At 33.6% G+C, this 22261-nt stretch overlaps 1 protein-coding gene and 1 long non-coding RNA gene across 2 annotated transcripts in view; one reads left to right on the top strand and one right to left on the bottom strand.

Moving 5' to 3' along the window:
- LOC127860763 (uncharacterized) overlaps window positions 1-21358 on the bottom strand; it is a 101448-nt gene extending 80090 nt beyond the window's left edge. Inside the window, exon 1 of the mRNA XM_052399041.1 lies at window positions 21229-21358. Within this exon, the coding sequence (XP_052255001.1) occupies window positions 21229-21351 (123 nt within the window). The 5' untranslated portion in view covers window positions 21352-21358. The remainder of the gene's footprint in view (window positions 1-21228) is intronic.
- LOC127860764 (uncharacterized) lies at window positions 11446-16232 on the top strand. Its single transcript, XR_008039921.1, has 7 exons — window positions 11446-11732; window positions 11988-12156; window positions 12313-12511; window positions 12947-13029; window positions 13244-13264; window positions 13453-13535; window positions 14380-16232. It is a non-coding gene; the product is annotated as an uncharacterized LOC127860764 (long non-coding RNA).
- Window positions 21359-22261: the final 903 nt, after the last annotated feature.

The following is a 22261-nucleotide window of genomic DNA, read 5'->3' as shown; positions in this document are numbered from 1 at the left end:
TTTAAGATCAAAACCCCGTAACTTCTTACAGGTGTCTGGCATTATATAAAATCTTATATTTCGTAAATTTCTGCACTCTAAACAAAAATATAAACAACTATAATTGGCTACTAAAAAGACGTATATTCATGAAAATTTACCTGCCTAAAGCTAATCGTAGTTTGAATACATATGCCAAATTTTAAAGCTGTAGCTATTACACAAAAAAGTTATTCGAATCCATATTTTCAAATCCCGTTTTCTCGAAATGAGAAAAAAATGACTTATTCAATATCGTCTCATGTACGTAACTTGGTTATAAATTGAACGTATATGCATACCACACAATAGTGTTTGGAGCTAAAAACTATAATACGTTACATCATATGTGTCCTGACAAGTCTTATTATGCCATCGATTTACATATATAAATACGTTAATTTATCATTTGAGTAAGACGCAGTTTTCCTTCCACGTTTTCAACTCACACTTTTACCGTGTAAAGCGAAAATGTATCTTACTATGTAGGGGGCCAGCGTAGCTCAAATCCAGCCTGCGCAATTACACAGCCTGAGCTAGTCTAACCGCATATGGCATAAGACGATTTTTGCATGATGAGGGTCTTTGAAAATCTCACTGTGAAAATTGAAGTCAGACTGTGTTATAAATATCACACTGGAATATGTCGGTAGCCTATTCTGGCTTAAAGGAACGATTGCCAGACAGGCTGACCGCCAACGTAACAAAATGGCATGTGTGGTCAAAATAAATTAACGATTTTCCTCTTATTATGACACAATTTTATTTCGGTTCTTTTTTCTTACTATGCATTTCATTCCCGATTTTTTTTTAAAAAGAGAGCAAAACTTACTGTGTTATCAATATAAAGTGCTTATCGATTGTCCGCACTGACTTCCCCTGAAAGTCTGCGATATGGAATTAAATGCGTACCTGTAACAAGGTAAACTTTTGTATCTGTGTGTCGTATGAACATGCAGAGAGCAGACCGGAGTTATTTACACTGCATAATGTTACGCCATATACGCTGCACAAAGACGCAGTTATGTGACCAGTGTTCTTGTGGGTTTCTCTCATATCAGCCAAACTCGTATGTATTCATTCGGGACTACTGTAGGGAAAGTTTCCGAACATTTTATAGGCGGTTGAGAAAGGTAATTTAAGTTGAAAAGCTGGGTTAAACAGCTACGCCGAAAGAAAACAAGAACCAATACTTGGGCGCGGTCCCACACTCGATGTGTTCAATAAATTTCCATAGTATAGTTTACTGTCCTCTGCTCAACATATCCAACAAGCACATTAACACATTGTTGCTTTCATGCACATTCATATATTCCAAGGATAAACTTAACTCCAAACCTAGTTGATTGAATCTCTTTTACCCCTATCAATTACCTTCGACAAATCCGCAAATAATTGCGTGTTACTCCTTATATATATTTTTAAGAACCAATTATCAGGAAACATTAGCATTGATACAGATCTGTCTGTGATACAAGAGATACTTCTAACGCAAGGAACATCACTCGTTTTGACCTTTATATCCGACTGTGTAAAAGCAGTTGTAATGCAATATAGTCATTATTAGAATAAAACTGTATGTTTGTCTGCCCACTTATATATTTTGCAAAATGTTTACATTACAGAATTAAACTTGATTGCCTGCTTTATGATAACTGCAACAATTTGACGCTAAAAACGATTTGCTTGCCGCCAATAAGTTGCTTCAATTGGTTCACGAGTCTTGTTCATATCAACAGTCCTTAGCTATAAATTACATTGAATCAATATAAATAAACACATCCCAATTGGATTTCTTTATAAAAATGTGAGTATCAAAAGGAAATCAAGATGGCGACGACAATGCCAGAACATGTATTTGCCAATTTATACCACGTAACACTATTATTAGACAAGCCCTCTGCATAAGAAGATCGCATAATTGTACGAGTCTGTTAACAAGTCTATCATTATAAGACAATAATCTTACATTTACAAGCTAATGTGATATCTTCAAAACTACGGGGAAATATTTTCCAGTACAATGAGCAAGTAAAAGTGCAACTTAATAATTAACAACACGCCAGAAAATTAAATTTAATTTAATCGATTGTGAGATAGTATCGTTTTTTTTTGTTAAATTGCATCTGAAGCCAACGACGAAACGTTTCGAGATTTGGACAGCTTAAGTATGGGACGGTTATTCAATAAATGGTTGTTGTTATCTAAGTTTAGGTAATACCATGTGACTAGATTACACATATTCTAAAGACTTTTTTTAGTTTTTAGTTTTCTCAGTTAAATCAAATCTGGTCAGCGTTCTTCAAATCGTGTCTGTTATATTTCTTTAACATACATACTATGTAACAGGTGCATTGCAATGTTCAAATATAAACACATGCATAGCTAAAGATAAATCTATATCACATACTGAACCTAAACACAAATATATATGTTTCTTGTTAGCCTCTTCCAAGTACTTGCGGTACAACTGTGTATTTCCTTCTTTTCTGTTCAAGACATTATATTTAAAGAATCCTTTAAAGAAGAACGTACACTGTAAGTCGTACAGACACGATACGGAACTCACATGTCGTATATATGTCACCACCCAACACAATGTGGTTTTTTGTTAATTAACATAAATATGACGCTTAGGCAAATGCTGCAATTATATCTAGCATATGCCAAGAATTACTACAGATTTTTCTGACGATGTCACCATCAATTAAGAAATTATTGCATAATTTAGCGAATGAGTTCGTTTCATGTTGGGTCTGATTCGCATATCGCCTAGATGTTGAAATTGGGACATATATTGTGAATTATATCAAACTCCGCGCAGAGATTCGACTGGAACTAGCATAGGTGGATCCACCCTGCTTTCATTTACAACAACGTGATGAAAGCCTAACCACGCTGTACAATAATTAAACCGTTGTTATTTTACTTTTTTTAAATTAAGTTTTTTTATAATAAAACTTAACTTATACACAATTTTCAAAATATAATATACAATCATACTACTTTTCATAATATAATACTTAAACAACGAGAAATTAAATCCTAGAAAATCTAGTAGGATTTGCTTGTGATGGCAGAGATTGTTTGTGAGAGAAAGGAATGGGAACTCTGCGTGGAGATCGGTATTGTATAGGTAATGCCTGTATGTATTGATGTTTGCAAATAACGAAATACACGATCACAAATGTTTGTCTCAATTGCATGGCATCGATACAAGTGTGATGTACATGACATTTAAATAGTATTAAAAGTGTTATATAAACGACATTTTCATTATGAACTATATATTGAAATAAAATAAAACACATATGTGTTATAATAAAAAATAACATTCTAACATGTATTATTATTATAAAGTATTATAGCTAGTAAAACACATTCCTATTTAATGTATAGTTTCTTTAACACAAACGTATGTTACTCCACTTTAACAAAAATTATACATGTACAGTAGAACTAAAGTTAAAATCCTATACTTCATATCTTTATAACGCTATATTAAATTTTTATTCAGACATAATAAACATATATTTCCGGGATCCGTGTCTATTTGGGAAATTACCGAATCGTTAGGATAAACTCTATATCGAATTTAAAACAAAATACAAACTCACGCTTAAAACTTTTCGACTTCTTATTTTTTACAAAAGGAAACTACTTTCATTTTACAAAAAAATATTGATATACGCCTATATGACATTGTATAAACTAATATACAACATATTTTCAACAAACACATATTAAATCTGAAGTAAACACTATTTGTTAAATGGTTCCATATACATATTGTTAATTCATTGTTTTTTACATTGCTCGGTCATATTTACTTGTTGGTTTGAGATTGCAAGAAAACAATCTTAAACTAAATTCGCATCTACTCGCTTTAAAATCGTTTCCTTAATCGAAAAAGTCTGAGCCAGGTTTTAAAATAGTGTGTTTTTAAGTTACATTAAATTATACTTAGACTAAATGCTTTGGATATGTTCTCCCTAAAAAGTGTTTATCATGACCTCAAACGACCGGACATAGTAATTGAAAATAAGCAAGAAAGTTTAAATATTTACGTTTAATTAATGCTTTTTTTTTGCCCGAGGCTTGTTCACTGATATTCATTATTTCATTCGAGCCCTAAAACGTAATTTGTAAATACTTCATCTCGACCTTTGTTGATGTCGCATATGGGAAACAGAAGCTTACAATAACAGAGCTATTTCAATAGTTGTATGTGTCACGGCGTTATAGTAAGTGCTCCATCGAATGATAAATAGAACAAAACAGACAGTTTATTAAGACTTATACAAGGGTACATCGATGTCAGGCTGATTGAGCTTTGAATTTACAAATGTTAAGATGACCACATGTGAGTTCTAACATAATTGTGAACAAACGTATTAGCCTCTTGGCAATTAAACAGACCAAGCGAATGTGTGTGATATTTCATTCGTCAAATAAAGCATATTCGATTTCAGTGTTAATGTTGTTTTCTCGCAGTCTTAAACTAGCATATGAAATATGAGTTTAACGTTGATACCGAGTAAGATGACCTATCTTCAAACATTGAATGATATAAACCCTGTTGACCTGATATAAAAAATATGCCAGACACATTTATATCAAAAAGTGGTTAATCACGTGGTAGTCAAGATGGCGACAACTATGCCAAGACAGTTCATTTTCGCCGTTTTAGGCCCTTTATTAATTGTATTTACTTTTTACTTATTCACTTTACAGCCATTTCCGTAAAAAGGTGAATAGAGTGTATTTCGTGTTAAAATTCTTGTATATATCCACTTCACTCCTCGCCAATTTTCTTAGTTGAGCTATAATTACGTCAACCTGCGAATTAACTTCGCAGCGAGTAAAGTCGAGTTGTAGAGCGAATATTAATACGAAAAAAACTCTAGTAACTTTCTTGCTGATATGGTTGGGAAGTGAGCTTCATTTAGAAAATTAATACAAGTAATAAAGGGTATTAACGGCAGAAAATACTTGGCTCGGCATGGACGCCACCATCTTGAATATCACGTGGTTACCCCGTCTTTATCAGGAAGATATCAATGTTGTGGTATTGTCGTTCTTCAATAAATGTCAAAACCGATTGAAATTCTTTATATTTTAAGATAATATAATAATAACAAATAATGAACAAATTCAAAACTATGAACCGAAAGGATAATCTATTCAGTATATTTGTTCGCTTCCGATGTAATACCGGGAACTGCTTTTGTAAAGGGAGATAATTAATATTTATAACAAGCGCTTACGAGTCGCGTGACTCTGTTGTGAATTCAACTCGCATTGAAAATCTGAAGTATGTGCAAAGCTATTGAGACTAATTTTGTACACGTAAGATCATTATTCCGCCCGGAAACAACATAAGTATAAACATTCGCTGATGCATTCGCTTACACGGTGAATTATTACTGACTTCATCCGGTGATTCGATTAAAGAAGAACATCTTTAAGTTGTTGTAAACTTAATGCGATTTATATAAATTTCAGAGGCATGTTGGCAACAATTTTAGAAATTGAATGAAAAATAGTGTTTTATCCATTGGAGAAAGACACTATGTCTTTAAATGGGGGTCATATGGACATATCCGGAAATTTACATATTTTTTAAAACGTAGGTACGATTGTTTGAACGCATAATTGTTGAGATTATATACCAGAAAGTGATGCAAGAAATTGATATGCAGTGTGTGCTTTATTTTCTATTATGAGATCTCTTTTCCCAAGAAATGTGTAATATTGTTAAATAGAGGAATGCATATGAATTGTACCATTTCCATGATTTGATGAATATCCATACGTTATTAGATCTTCTATGTATTAAATGCATACACAAAATTAATACCGATGAACTCAAGATTCGTAGATACCTTTACTCTCTATACAGATATGTATCATCTTAATGTATTAAATTTTGAACATGTTTAATGCTTAGGCTAAGATTTTGAAAGGTAGTGTGCAATTTCATATGTACTCTAAAATGTCACGGGAACATTATCGGGTCTTGCCTGGGAAACAATATATGCAAACAAGTTAACATCAATAATATAATACATATAAGCCGTGCTCCGTGAAAGAGGCTAATATGAGACAAAAAATTTACGCACAAATTGAACCCCCTTTTCACAGAGCACGGCCCATATATAACATGTACACTCTTATTGGACCACGTATAAAATGGACCTTAAACCTGAATACTAAAATGTGGAAGTTCGCTTTGTTAAATTCAATTCTCTCTTTACATTTATGAAGTAGTCTATACGGGACTATACGTTTGATTTGAGGCTTGCGCCCCAGTATGGTATAGTGCTCATGTATTTCATGCTTTTCATTTTGAAATCGCATCATGTATAATAAAGTTATGGCCCAGACACACACACACATATATATATATATATATATATATATATATATATATATATATATATATATATATATATATATATATATATATATACTTCCAGCATATCCAGATGAAACACCAGTCTAAATGAGGAACTTAATAAGCACCAGTTTCCTCATACATTCGATGATGAAGGCAATGAATATTTCAATCAACTTTTCAAATTAAACCATCTGCACTCTCTTGACAACAGCTTTATTTATTGGCAACGTCAATGACGTTGGGGTTATTTACTCAACACTTTCAAAAGACTATGCTATAAATGTAAGTGTTTATGTACCTTCAACGTTCCTGATGTATGCTTGAAATACTCCAGTGACAATATTTTGGCAGTATTAATGTTTAGAAAATTTAGTTGGAACGAAATAAGGTTGACCTATACAAAATAAACATCTATGAAACCAATGACTTATTCTGGCGATATATTTATCCGTCACAACCTGTACATTCCAAAATGATTCTTTATTTCTGATGATGACCGAGTGAGGCATATGTAAAACACAACCTTGAACCGTATGACGTCATATGAAATAATCGAATTATTGTGTCGATGTCAAATGAACAAGACATATCGTCGCTTTATTGCCATAGTGTCTATATCCATTTTTTTCATTTTTTTTCTATTGTGCTGAGTTCGTAAGAGCGAGATATTTAATATGACGTAATCGGATTCTCAAGTTTCAGTCGTCACAGAAGAAGTGTTTTTATTCCATTTTGCTCTATCTCCCACATTTTTACAAACGGGTGAATGCTGTACTACACCATCTCCGGGACTTAGAGCAAAGAAGAATGTACGCTCAGATTAGCCTATCAATTGCCATACATAAAATTGCAAATACCATTAACATATAATTTAACATAAAATTTACCAAAGTAAATATTTAATTATATTCATATTCTCCGTTTGCAGATAAACACTCCGGTATATTGTTGTCCAAATACGTGCATAAATATTAAAGAGTGAGAAAATTAAGGATCAACCTTTAAATGCGCTTTCCCCAAAAAAAATGAAAACGGTAGTTAGAGCACTAAAGCAATCGAACGACGATATTGTTTTGATATTTTAATCTATTTTGGTTTGTGTGATTTGTTTATGCAACAATAGCGAAAATACACATTTCTCGGACATGATAATCTGCGGAGCTCGAAAAATCCGTTCCTGCCCTCGTGCTGCGATCATGCCCTTGAAAACGTGTATTATCCCTATAAAGATTTGACCTGGGGAAAAATAAAGTAATTAGTTAAGTAGGCTTAAAAGACAATAAAAATCATGTTTATCTATACAATTGTAGGAATATTTACTCTTAATTTTTTTATGAAAAAGCCACTAATCACTCATTTGTTAAAAGTCGTCGAAAAAGGAGGGAGATTAATAATTATGATAAACATGCCTGTAAAAGGAATAAGGCATGAACATATGATAAAAATGTAACATGTACGATTGCGATAAACGCCGATTGTTTAGTTTCCGATCTAAAACGAAATTAATCAGGATTTCACAAAAGGAAACAATGTGACTTGTACAGCTGCGATAATAGACGAATGTTAAGTTTCCGATCTAAAACGAAGTTTATTAAGATTTCACAGTTGTAAAATAAAACGAATTTAATATTTAATTGAAGTCAACTATTCATATAGCACGGGCGAATTATTGCATTTAATAACAATTACACCATATGGTCACACACATAAGCTTTGTCCTTATTAAACTGCTCCTAACGTTTTAGGATGTTGCTTTCAAAACACAATGCATGGTCGTCCTGCTTAATTTGGACGGAATTTTATACTGAGGCCGCCAACTTAACCGGTTCTTAAAGAAATGTGTCAAACGCTTTGCGTTCTGATTCCGTTTCCATATTAGGGACCATCACGTGAGAATATGAAGAGTTATGATACTACTTTAATGATCAAACATTGCATAAATATAATGAGATATACCACACATATAAAAGCACAATGAGAATATATTCTGACCAATAACATATCTTTTCCGAAATTACAACCTCCACGTGATATATTGCAGTATTCATCTTTGATACTGTATATAAAGATACGTAATTGCAAATAATAAGCCATACTTAAGTATTTCTTGTTTGGCCATTCTTGTCATCAACCGATTAAAACGGAATTATGAGGCCGCCGAGCTTTGATTAGTGACGTATTTTATAATGTATATTGATGCCAGCAATAGTGACGTAAATAAGTATCGATTGGGTAAATTTAGCAGCACATATATATTATTATAATTTGCTGTTCTTGTTTGGAAAACTGTATATTATACACGATCCGACCAGACAAAACAACTTAGATCAGAAAAGACAATGACTCAACTCTCATTTCTACGCCGATAAATAAAGGGTCAAGTGCCATCGCACAAATGATATTTTCAACATAAATTTGTATGGCATCATTTGCTGTTCTTGTGTGAAAAACTATATATTTTACACGATCCGACCAGACAAAACAACTTAGATCAGAAAAGACAATGACTCAACTCTCATTCTACGCCGATTAATTAAGGGTCAAGTGCCATCGCACAAATGATATTTTCAACATACATTTTCATACATATATTTTAATAAGTATATGTTCATACATACATTTTAATACATATAGAGAACCAAGTCTTCTGAAGTATATTATGTCCATTAGAATGAAAAAAAACCAGCTATGTTGTTGGTGTTGTGTTGTTGAATTTTGTACCTGCTGTTATTGGTAACTTATAGTGTATATATATATATATATATATATATATACATATATATATATATATATATATATATATATATATATATATATATATATATATATATATATATATATATATATATATGTGTGTGTGTGTGTGTGTGTGTGTGTGTGTGTGTGTGTGTGTGTGTGTGTGTGTGTGTGTGTGTGTGTGTGTGTGTGTGTGTGTGTGTGTGTGTGTGGTGTGTGTGTGTGTGTGTGTGTGTGTGTGTGTGTGTGTGTGTGTGTGTGTGTGTGTGTGTGTGTGTGTGTGTGTGTGTGTGTGCGTGAGTTTGTAAAACCTACCAACCGGGGAAAATCGTATGAATACACACCAACAAACCGGGGAACACCTACCAACCGGGGAATTCCCCGGTTGGTTTTAGGCGAAAATCTCTAATCTACGTGTATGAAATACCAAACTGTCAATTTAAATTAGAAATCCAACGCCTTCCCCGATTAGCGGGTTTGTGGCATGCACAAAATATACACAAATCTTGACCAAATTACAATCGAGTGTGTATCCAGGCTTATAACAGTTCCCCGGTTGCGCTGTTTAAAATTCATACACTCGGTATTTATATCATTTAGTGAAAGTAAGTTGGAAAAATGGAGTTTCGAGCGAACAAACGCATTTAACTAAGGTAAGTTTTTTTAATTAAGTTTACATCTTTCAATTACTAGTAAAAAGCGTTTTTATGTAAACGTTAAAGTAATACTGGAAGACGAATTCTAAAGATCGATTTATATAAATATCATTTTATTACAAAGCTTGTTTTACGGTACATATTTCACGAATATATTTTATAAATATACGTTAAACAAAGTAGAGCTCTAGGCAGTTTTTCGTTATATATATATATATATATATATATATATATATATATATATATATATATATATATATAGTGGAGCTATCCTACTCACCCCGGCGTCGGCGTTAGCGTGAGCGTTAGCGTGAGCGTTGGAATGTTTTGGTTTGCGTACCACCTCAAATATTGTCCATGTCCCTTGACATATTGCTTTTATATTTAGCATACTACTTTACCACTTGACCCCAATCTATTAACAAGAGCAGACAACTGTAAGAAGCATTTTGTAAGAATTATGGCCCCTTTTTCAACTTAAAATATGCATATTATTTATAAATCTTTGTTAAAGTTTACGTACCACCGCAAATACTTTCTATGTCCCTTGACATATTGCTTTTATATTTTGCATACTTCTTTACCAACATAACCCCAATCGATAAATAAGAGCAGACAACTGTAACAAGCATTTTGTAAGCATTATGACCCCTTTTCCACTTAGAATATGCATATTATTGATAAATCTTTATTAAAGTTTGCGTACCACCTCAAATATTTTCTTTGTCCCTTGAAATAAGGTTTCATATTTTGCACACTTCTTTTCCAACATGACCCCAATCTATAAACAATAGCAGACAACTGTTAAAAGCATTTTGTAAGAATTATGGCCCCTTTTTTCTCTTAGAATATGCATATTATTAATAATTCTGTGTTAAAGTGTGCGTACAACCTTAAATATTTTCTTTGTCCCTTGACATATTGCTTTCATATTTTGCATACTTCTTTACCAACATGACCCCAATCTATAAACAAGAGCAGACTACTGTAAACAACATTTTGTAAGAATTATGGCCCTTTTTCCACTTAGTAACTTTGAATATTTTGTTAAATTTTGTGTTTACATCGACTTTACTTCTAAAGTATCAAGGCTATGGCTTTCAAACTTCAAATACTTTCTTACTATCATGAGGGTACTGCACCTGACAAGTTGAATTTTACCTTGACCTTTGACCTTGAATCTGAAGGTGAAATTAATAAATTTTGATTAAATTGCCATGACTTCTTTATTTAGGATCATATTTGATTCATACATTGACAAAACAACACTTACCTGATATATCACAATGGACTTCACCCAAACCATCCCACACGCAACACCCTAGAAATCCCCCCCCCCCCTAAAAAATGTTTTTGTTTTCCTTATTTTTTTAACATGTTAAAAAAAGCAATTTTTTTTTAATTAAGACCGTCCAACCATCCAACCCAAGCTATTGCTATCAAACTTGAAATGCAATCTTATTAGTTTGTTTTATGTCTTTACAAATGTTCAATACATATGTTTTGTGGAAACCTGAACTCAGAATCGTCTATAATGTACCACTTCTTTAAAACATAAGCGATCAATATGTTTGGTTCAAACTTATTTATTACGACATAGTAACATATTCACAAGTTACATGACATTGACATAGGATCAATATGTTTCAATTATGGTCCTCTTCCAGTTAGAATATGACTAAAGTACCTTGACCTTATTGAATATGAACAATTTCCCCATGGTGACTTACTTTATACTGTCAAGCACTTGAATAGTCGAGCGCGCTATCTTCAGACGGCTCTTGTTTGCTTTCTCATCGACATTTCCATTTTAACATTTAGTAGCCAAAAGGGTTCAAGTCCCCTTGGTCTCGCAAGAACGTACTGCCTGAATTACGTTGATCCACCAGGTTTTGAAGTAAAAACCGTCAATGATGTCATAGGTACAAATATTTTTGTATATGGTTATGTTTAAAGTCGTTTAGAAATTATTAAAGAACATCGTAGCCCCTTTCCTTTAAAAAGAACAAAACAAACATGGACTATTGGGTTGCTTAATACTGGGCAGAAGTATGGAAGAAGCATAAACATGTATTGATTATTTATGAATAAAACACTATTGGCGCCTATATCTAGCCTTCAATTATATGACCAAAATGATTATTAATATAAAATGTCTACATATATAAATATTTCAGGCGAAGGAGTCTTTGCCACTAAGCCTTTTAAAAAAGGAGACTTTCTTCTCGAATACAAAGGGGATCTGATTACACGAGTAAAACATGCACGGCAATTAGAAATGGAATATGAAAAGGAGGGTCAAGGCAGCTTCATTTACTTTTTTAAATACAGAGACAAATCTTGCTGGTAACTACAAATTATCTTTACTTTGCACATCAAACGTTTAAATCACGCCATTAGAAGAAGAATTATCTTAAGTTTTTTCACCATAATAATTAAATATGGCATGCGCGTTATTTTAGTTTAAATCACCAGAAGTGTTTATTTAAATGTCTTATTCAGCATTGACGCAACCAACGATATATTTCATGAGGTTCGAATGATAAATGATGCCGAAAATGGAGACGCAAAACAAAGTTGTGTAATGAAAATAGTTGAAGTCAACCAAACTCCCCATCTATGCACTTTCGCCGACAGAGACATTGCAATTGGCGAGGAACTCTGATATGATTATGGAGTACCAACACTTCCATGGAGAAAGGTACATTCTATTGTAAAGATGTCATCTTTGATGGATTTATCACTGATATTAATCACATTTTAAATTAGCTTTAAATGTCTTTTGACTTATTATTTTTATAAATATATCCAATCAGTTTTATGATAACATTCATGTTCATTCATGAGTTATTCATTTTAAATACAGATATTCAACTATCTTTTTGCCGTGAATTAAAATGTTTAATCATTGAACGTCGTCAAGCGCTACTTAAATGCGGTCTGTCTGATAATGTGTATTTGTTATTTGAATTGTCAGAAATGCACGGAGCAAAAAATGGGTATGTTTCACAGTGATTTGTTATTACTACACATGCATTAATACAAATGCGTTGTACTTAATGGTTTCATAACTAACGAACTTTCTAACACTGACTAGATTATGTGTAATACCAATTTTTATTGTTGTTTTGAATAGGCAACACAATGACTACTAGATCTACAGACAGCCAGGAACCAGGACAAACAACATCCATGCACACGGAAGAAGTCAATGAGACGGTTTGTAATATTTCGCAAGGTCGAAGCTACTAAGGCGTATTTTCTGGTTGGTTTTGTCTTCAGTGAAATGGGCGTAATTTCGCCTTACTAACGCGTATTTTCTGGTTAAATACCTTTTAGCCGTGAATTAAAATGGTTTATCATTGAACATCGTCAAGCTCTACTTGAAATGCGTTCTGTCTGATAATGTGTATTTGTTTTTTTGCATTTTCAGAAATGTACGGAACAAAAATGGGTATGTTTCACAGTGATTTTGTTATTACTACACATGCCTAAATACATATTATGAACATCATGAAATTATTGTAATTGTTGTACAAGGAATTAATGCCAATGTGTTGTACTAAATGGTTTCATGAATAACGAACTTTTAAACTCTGACTAAATTATGTGTTATACCATTTTTATTGTTGTTTTGAATAGGCAACACAATGACTACTAGATCTACAGACAGCCAGGAACCAGGACAAACAACATCCGTACACACGGAAGAAGTCGATGAGACGGTTTGTAATATTTCACTATGTCGAAGCTACTAAGGCGAATTTTCTGGTTTGGTTTAGTCTTCAGTGAAATGGGCGTAATTTTACCTTAAATTATATTGTGCCAATATTTATTCCGGGTGATGCTAATTGGTATTTGTGCTTAACATAACACGTACTTCAATGATCATTATATTAACATGTTAAAGCACACGTTATGCGAATTTTAAAAGAATAAAATATTGCTTACCAGTTGTAGTGACTATGAACTACTTGTCTTTCAAAATCTTCATATACACAAAGAATTTAGAATGGACATTGGTTGATATTTTATCTTAACGACAAAAAAACAATAGCGTCTACTCGATATTTGCTATACGATACATTCTGACATGGGTAAGAAAAGATAGTTCATTTTATACCCACCACCGCACAATACATACAGGATTTACCGTGAACCACAGTCCGTTCATCAGTTCTTTTTTCTTCCAACACATTTGTCCAGAGAAGTTCAATACCTTTCATTTAACCGTGCATACATTTTGTCTTATTAGTATCTGTAAAAAATATTCATTGTATACTTTTTCGAACTTTGATAACATGTTTGGAACAACCTGGTATATGTTATGACATGCTACGTCGGTGTATTCAGCCAATCTTTAAAAAAGTAAATGTTTGATTCATTAGGCAAAATAATGTTTCCAAATTTGTCGTGTGACATCGATGTCATTATCAGGTGCCGTAAGTACCTGGACGCTTTTGTCGTAATGTTGCTATAAAAAAATGTACTGAAGTATATATATTTAATATGAATATCTTACACGTGGCAGTTACCAACGTCATATGGTGTTTTATTATCCATGTACAGAAAAGGGTACTTCAAATACCAGGAGAACAAAACAAGCAGCCAAAAAGCAATGGAGTGAAAACGAAAAAGGAGCTGTTCACAGACACTTTGATCGTTTTTTGATAATGGGTAAATCACCAGGGAAGAAAGAAATACTTGCATGTATTGAAAGTGAGAATGACCTTCACTACCGAAGTTGGAAAAATGTCAAAGACTTTTGCAGAAATTTAATTCAAACAAAAAAGCGACGGGGACTTTTAACTTAAAAAAATATTACACATATAATGCACGTTTAGGAGAATACGTTAAAGGATGAAGTTGCCACATTTTTTTGTGTTTCTTGTTCAATACTCTTTTCGAAAACGATATATGTGTGCTCATTGTATTTGAATGTTTTATTAATACGGTTCAGTCAAAAACGATATTTGTTCGTAATCATATCGCCGAACAAATTAGGATTGGTATATAGTTCGGCCAAAGAGTGTTTCTTTGTACTTTCTATTACGAGTTTCTACGAGTTACTCACTATTCAAGTTATTTTTACCCTAAACTTGGTGAATATGAATGAATATAGCAAACATGATAACATATCAATCTAGAAGGCTAAACATTCAGAGAAGGCACAAAAAAATTCAGTCGGATAAATGGAAACAAACATTTTGTTCAAGCACAACAAACAAACACTTTTAGATGTAATAAGATAAATGTAAATAACATAAAAAAACTACTGCTTAACTACTGCTACAATATGAAGAATACAAATGAATATTTTGTCAATTTTACAAAATTTGTTTTGAATGACAGGTGTCTGACTTGCAGTTAAGTACTTAATAGTTATTTTAAAGTAAAAATTTACCAAAATGTAAATTAGTGCGTAAATATCGCACTAGAATTGATTAAATAGTTGTTAAATATTACAATAATTTCCTACACAGATTTTGTGCATTTGTTTTGCGTGTAGATATTCACATTAACTATCAATTCACATATTTGCTTTGTGTATATAATTGGTATGTTTATATGTTTTTCATATCAAAATTGATTGATCTACAAAAATTCGCGAGGAGTTATGCATTTTTCCCATGTTTTTAATTGAAGTTTATAATTCAACGACGATGAAAATTACTAAGATGCCAGATTTAGTTATTGTTTTGTCTCGTTTATGGTTAAAGATCAATTAACATACCCATTTCCCAGACTAAGATATTGTTAAAACAATTTATCGCGTTTGCGACTGACCTCTTTTATGCATTCTAACACAAGCTATTTACTTGTTTTTTCGAGTAATCTTCATATACACACACTTGAACAAGCTGTAGATTACCTAGAACAAAACATATTTGAAACATATATTTATATGTGATATGTAAATGCATGAACAAAGCTAATAATTAATCATGTTTATACACTTTGCGATATGATGCTATAATGTCGGTTGTTTTAAGTGATTAATCATTATGTTAACCATGTTATCTGCCATCTGGAATGTAATTAAGTGTTTTGACATGCATGCGAAATTGATCTTGTTCGATTTGGTGCTGTATATTCAGTATTGAGTCACACTGTTATAATTTTCCTGTTGGTACATATTATTTTTAAGTTGGTTCCGACAAGGGTCTAACAATTGATCCACATGTGCACTCCCCAGTAAGTATATATATACTATAATGTAAGTGATTTAAAATAATATTAAACTACGTGTTTGATAAGTGTTTGCTTTGGTTCATATTTAATTATTAGTGTATTTATATAATGATAATGCTGTCAAAGTCAGCGATGATTATACGTGTATAACAACATTACTTATATTTTTTATATTGTTTTCAACCAATAATATATGGATGACACATCGGCATAACTTTTCAGTGCTTAAAATACACTCTTTCTATTATATTTTATGCAAAAAATAGGTACATAAGTTGGTTTACATAAAGGTAGTTTGAACAAAATACGTGAATTCAAATCTTGAAAAAGGTGTTTGGTTTCCAAGGGAAAACAAAGCGATTGCCAGTGACTATTTTCCTTAAAATATAATCTGTTATTTCGACAGGTAGAATTAAATGTAAGTTCATTATTAACGTTAACCCGTTTTTGGCATTCTCTACTCAAACAAGTGCATACATACTGTATTTTTTAATACAGCAGATGTGTAATGGTATCAAAGTTGTAGAATTGGAATACATATATTATAACAAAAAATACTGATCATTATTCAGATTGACCTACCGCCGTAGACTGGCGCATCAAAATGCATTGTTATCAAGTCGTTTTGCTACTTTACTAAAATATTTAGTTTCTCAGGCCTCGCCACATTCGTTGTGAAACGTTCATGATTGTTTAAAGTTACAGATTTTATTATTTTTGAAAATGCAATAAATGTATTTAAGACAATTTAATTGAAGTGGAAGTTGCCATGCGTGTGAATGAATTTTATGATGTTTACCTGTTTCAGGGGATTAAATGCATGAGTTATTTTATAATGTCAGAGTAAGGACAAAGTAAATTTACACTACTCAATATACATGCATATGGGCAGTTCTACTTTTAGGATAAAAAACTTCATAGTACGTGAAAATCGTGAATGCTGTTTTCTGATGGAAAAAATAGAATTAAACAAATAAGCCGCCTCCCCCTCTTCTTCATTTGGTTTGACAAATAGCGTAGCCTGAAAAAAAATAAAATTATTTTTTTAGTTTTAAGAACGAATTGTATTCATTTGTTGATTAATTGCACCATGATTGTTATGGTATAATGCAGCACTTGCATGCTTGTAGTCGGCTTATAGCTAATGAAGTCATAAATGTATTGTTTGATTTGCGTTATGTCTCTTATGCTTATTTTGATGTGAATAATATTTGAGTCACTCTAATAAGGCATTTTTGTATTACTTATATAAGGTCATATGATAAACATATTTAATTTAAATATTGTTTCATACATATTCTTTTCAATTTTTGTACTAACTTAAATATTATCCATGAACGTGCACGCCATTGTCCTATTAACAACGGTACCATGATTAGACACAATTACCCCTGTTGGTAAACGCAAATTCCCCGTTGGACATTATTGAAGTTCCATGGTGATAGCGCGCTTAAGTTCCTCTCTTGGTTAACACAAATCCCCTGTTGGCACACATTAAAGTTCCACGGTTGGTACGCACATAGTACCCCTGTTGGTATACACCGTTTCCCAGTTGGAACACGTTGAAGTGCCATAGTTGGAACGCTCTAAGTTCCCCTGTTCGTATACACCATTCCCCTGTTGGTACACATTGAAGTTCCACAGTTGGTACGCACTTAGTACCCCTGTTGGTATACACCGTTCCCCAGTTGGCACACATCGCAGTTCCTCATTTGGTACGCACATAATTCCCCGGTGTGCATGTAAATTTTTCTTTGATTTATTACCCTATTTATCATAATTTTTATGTCAAAATCGTATTTTAGGTTCGAAACTTGTTTGTTCTTTATCACTTTCAGCTTTCTAGAATATGTGGAAATGGTGGTCCCCGGTTGGTAGGTTTAGAACACATTTCCCCGGTTGGAAGGTTTTACAAGTATGTGTGTGTGTGTGTGTGTGTGTGTGTGTGTGTGTGTGTGTGTGTGTGTGTGTGTGTGTGTGTGTGTGTGTGTGTGTGTGTGTGTGTGTGTGTGTGTGTGTGTGTGTGTGTGTGTGTGAGTGTGTGTGTGTGTGTGTGTGTGTGTGTGTGTGTGTGTGTGTGTGTGTGTGTGTGTGTGTGTGTGTGTGTGTGTGTGTGTGTGTGTGTGTGTGTGTGTGTGTGTGTGTGTGTGTGTGTGTGTGTGTGTGTGTGTGTGTGTGTGTGTGTGTGTGTGTGTGTTGTGTGTGTGTGTGTGTGTGTGTGTGTGTGTGTGTGTGTGTGTGTGTGTGTGTGTGTGTGTGTGTGTGTGTGTGTGTGTGTGTGTGTGTGTGTGTGTGTGTGTGTGTGTGTGTGTGTGTGTGTGCCTGTGTGTGTGTGCGTATGTGTGTGCGTATGTGTGTGTGCGTATGTGTGTGTGTGTGTATTCAAAAAGGTAAGAACCGTTTCGATAATTCAGAATTCGATCCCATTTATCAACCATTCAAAATAAACATACTTCTACTTTTTCATCATAAGGGTGTCGTTTTGTTTGTATTTGATACAATAAAGGTGATTAATATGTCAGCTGGTTTGGAACATTTGATAAAATCAAACATTTAAAGTCAATTACAGATCTTTGATAATCCCGGTAGAATTAATTTGCATCGTAATTGGATTTCATCCCAGTAATTTCTCACTCTGCCTGTTAAGCCTTTGCATGCTGGGAAATTTGTCGTCTGTTAAAATGTCGTCTGCTGAATTTCTAAAATTAGCATTTTCTTCGATTTTGTTTCGAAGAATACTTTCAGAATAGCAAACAGTTTGGACCCTGATGAGACGCCGGGTTCTGTGACGTCTCATCTGGATCCAAACTGTTTGCAAAGGCCTTCAAAATTCGGTTCCAGCACTGAAAGAGTTAAAAAATTGTGAGCCTCATGGGAATTCAAATATAACTCGTAACTGAAGAGGACAACCAGAGAGGTTTTCAATTGGATTTGAGTTTGAGAGTTTCGTAGATTGACGTGAATCTGCAGATGTTGAAGGGTTTGTGCCATAGACAACGAAGGCGACAATTTTACCTCGATTGGTAACAATGGGTTCATACATTTAATCTCAGAATGTTACATCTGTACGCGAGATGCCTTTGTATTGCGTCGGTTTTGTTGCTATAGGTTGGACAAGCATTGTATGCACATGTAGAGGCTTTGTATACAGCGGTACCAAAAGGTGTTGTTTCGTTGCTGTTGTTGTTGCTGTTGTTGTTGTGTTACTTTGCTTGGCCAAGTATTTCAGTTGCAGCAGCCTAATTAGCCTCGTTTTGGGAAACCCGGGCTTAATGCATGTGCGTTGATTGTCATCATAGATATGCTTGTGCAGTTCGCACAGGCTGATAAGAGACGACAGTCTCCGCTTTTATTTATTTTTTATTCAAATTCCTCTTCTACACAAAAATCCAGTCTATACGAAAACCTGTGTCGACTTCCAGGCTTATCTGGGACGACACTTTATGCACATGATGCATTAGGTCCAGATGCCCCAGAACGAGGCTCATATAAGCATAAAACGGACCATCAGTATCAGTGGTAATATTCGTTGTTGTACAAGGCGTATTTTACCTCAAATACGATTTTATATATATCTCATTGTTTTCACCAAATCAATCCCCCGGCAATTATTTCGGCAAGTCCTTTTTACGAATGTTCCGATGGCTCGTATTTACTCCCTTGTGAGTCTCATCATCATCTTAAATTATCGAGAGGTGTCAGCAAAACAATTGAGCCAATATTTTGCTTCAAAGTTGTTTATTCCCTCTGGGGACGATGTTATTCATAACTCATGCTAATAAATTCACTAAACATATCGCATGATTTCTGCCATTTTTCTGAAGACTCGATTTACGCAGAACGCCTTTAAGGTCGTTTTTGGTTTAATGTTACTGGTTTGCATGAATTTAAAAAGCTCTTATTATAGTTAATTGATATGACATGTTTATTGCAGTATCATCTAGAGTTAAGCTTATTCAAATGAAAAGTTATTCGGTACTATGAAGAGACGATATTATTTTATCCTTTCCGGTGGTTTAAAGAGGAACATTAGTGAATTAAAACAGTGAAAATATCGAAAGTTTTCACTGTTTTACTCTTAAAGGACGTTGTTTTGGGTGTAGTGACGTCATTATATTAGCGTAATTTTCTAGTTCAAATACGAAAATAATAATTTGCAAGCATAAAATAAAATTCATTTTATTTAATTGGTTGGAATATCGATTTTATTCATTAGTGATAATTAAAAAAAGAATATGATCATTCTTGAATTGTAATCGATATTCCACCAAATCCATCAAATATCCTCTATTTAGTTGAAAAGAAAGCGGATGGTAGAGCTTGCTACATTAACCCCCAAAACGAACATACATATACGCGCGGATGAGGAAGTAATTATCAGCTAACTAGTTTCTATCTGTCAGAACATGTCAATTGTATGGCAATAGTTTATATACCTCATAATACCAATATTGAGATGTTAGTGGCTTTTAAGTATCCAAGCGGTACTGTCATATTTGTAAACAGCAACATTTTAACGAAAAAGCAACAAAAAGACAACAAAATAATAATAACGAAATTTATCAAAACTATTTTGACTGTGTAAGTGTATTTTCCTCCATATATGGCATGAACCTGTCAAGAAAATTTCATAAACAAATGTTGTTGCTGTTGTTGTTGTTGTGATTGTTGTTTCTATAAGTACTATTTGCGTACTAAATTCACCCAAGATCTTGCAAGTATTGTACTAGTCATTTCAGTGTTAACCATTTAATAATACGGGAGACAAATCATTCAGGGGTTTAAAGTATGACTCGTACACAGTGATACCCTAGCAACATCCACACAGACATTCGACGGGAACCAGCATAGCTGATGCTAAACCCCTGCCTTCATAACCAACCACGTGATGATAGCCAAGCCACGTGGAAGAATAATATAACCGTTGTTATTTTTACCTTTTTTAATGTAGGTAATAATTTTGTATTATGAACATAACTTATACGCTATTTTTAAATTATAAAAAATAATACTACCGTACTTTTTATAATATAATTCTTAAACAAAATATCAAATCCTTCCAGATTTGGAAGGATTTTCTTGTGAAGGCAGAGATTGTATGTGAAAGCATGGAACGACAACTCTACGTGGAGATTAATGCACTAGGTCATCATAGAAGGGGAGACTACGACAATGAATTGTTGGTTACGATAATTAAGAATGTTCTCCCTTAAAAAAAGGTTTTACCTTGCCACGATAACCATTAAACGTAATTTCGTCCGTAATGGTTCGGAGTGCATCGACGTGTAGCAACTGAAACAGCAGTGACACGGACACGAACCACTGCGCAAGTGCGACCGGAAATAGCATGTTTACATCCGGATGATCTGAAAAAAATGATACTTTCGTCGTTAAATATTAGCTTACAAATGTGCCAACGAGACTTAGGTAGTTTTAAATGAAGGATGCTTGGATGAGAGTGCGTGAGTGAGTTAGTGCGTGCACGAGTGTTAATTTAATCGTTTTGTATTTTTAGATTTCCATGGCGTAGTGGATACGGTATCCGCCTAGCGACCAGGGGGTCACGGCTTTTATCTCCACTGATCTTTAGACCTCCCTCATTGAGATCGAGTACTGGTTTAAGTCCAAGGAAAAGGATTCGATAGCGTTTCAAATACGTAGTAGCAATTTTATTGCAATAGAACACAAATAATGAAGTTTAAACTAAAAGCATGATTTGTTTAAACCAGAGATGTTTAAGCAGTTTCGGCTGTATTATAATTGAAAGTTGCCTCAGAGCCACACGTAAAAAAATACAAATACATTTCTTAGAACAAAGGATGCCCGTTCCTTTATTGGACAAGATTTTGCTGCCTGGGTTTATTTATCGGACAAACAGTTATCATCGCTTTTTAATCTTTTCAATTAAAACGAGAAATGCATATTTGTTTTTATAATCGCATTTCCATTATTCAATCTTGCTATTGGTTATGCTACTTTTGTCGAAAATGCAGTCAAACGATTATTCCGCAGATCCGGTATCTTAAAACCCATATTTCAACAATACGGATCTTGAAGTCTACTTTTATAATACGTATAATTACGGCGTAGAAATCATAACACGAACATTTAATTATAGGGTTCGCTGACTTTCGCATGTGTTACTTGAGGGTCCGTCGCAGAATTTGGGCAGCTCGAATTACCCGTCTCACCCACAATCTAGATGTTAACTGTCCGCGTTGATAGAACATTATCCAATTGAACGGCTAAGGCTAAACGT

The sequence above is a fragment of the Dreissena polymorpha genome, chromosome 15 (genome assembly GCF_020536995.1).
Source record: "Dreissena polymorpha isolate Duluth1 chromosome 15, UMN_Dpol_1.0, whole genome shotgun sequence".
NCBI classification, from domain to species: Eukaryota; Metazoa; Mollusca; class Bivalvia; order Myida; family Dreissenidae; genus Dreissena; species Dreissena polymorpha.
This window is presented reverse-complemented; position numbering and strand designations above follow the sequence as displayed.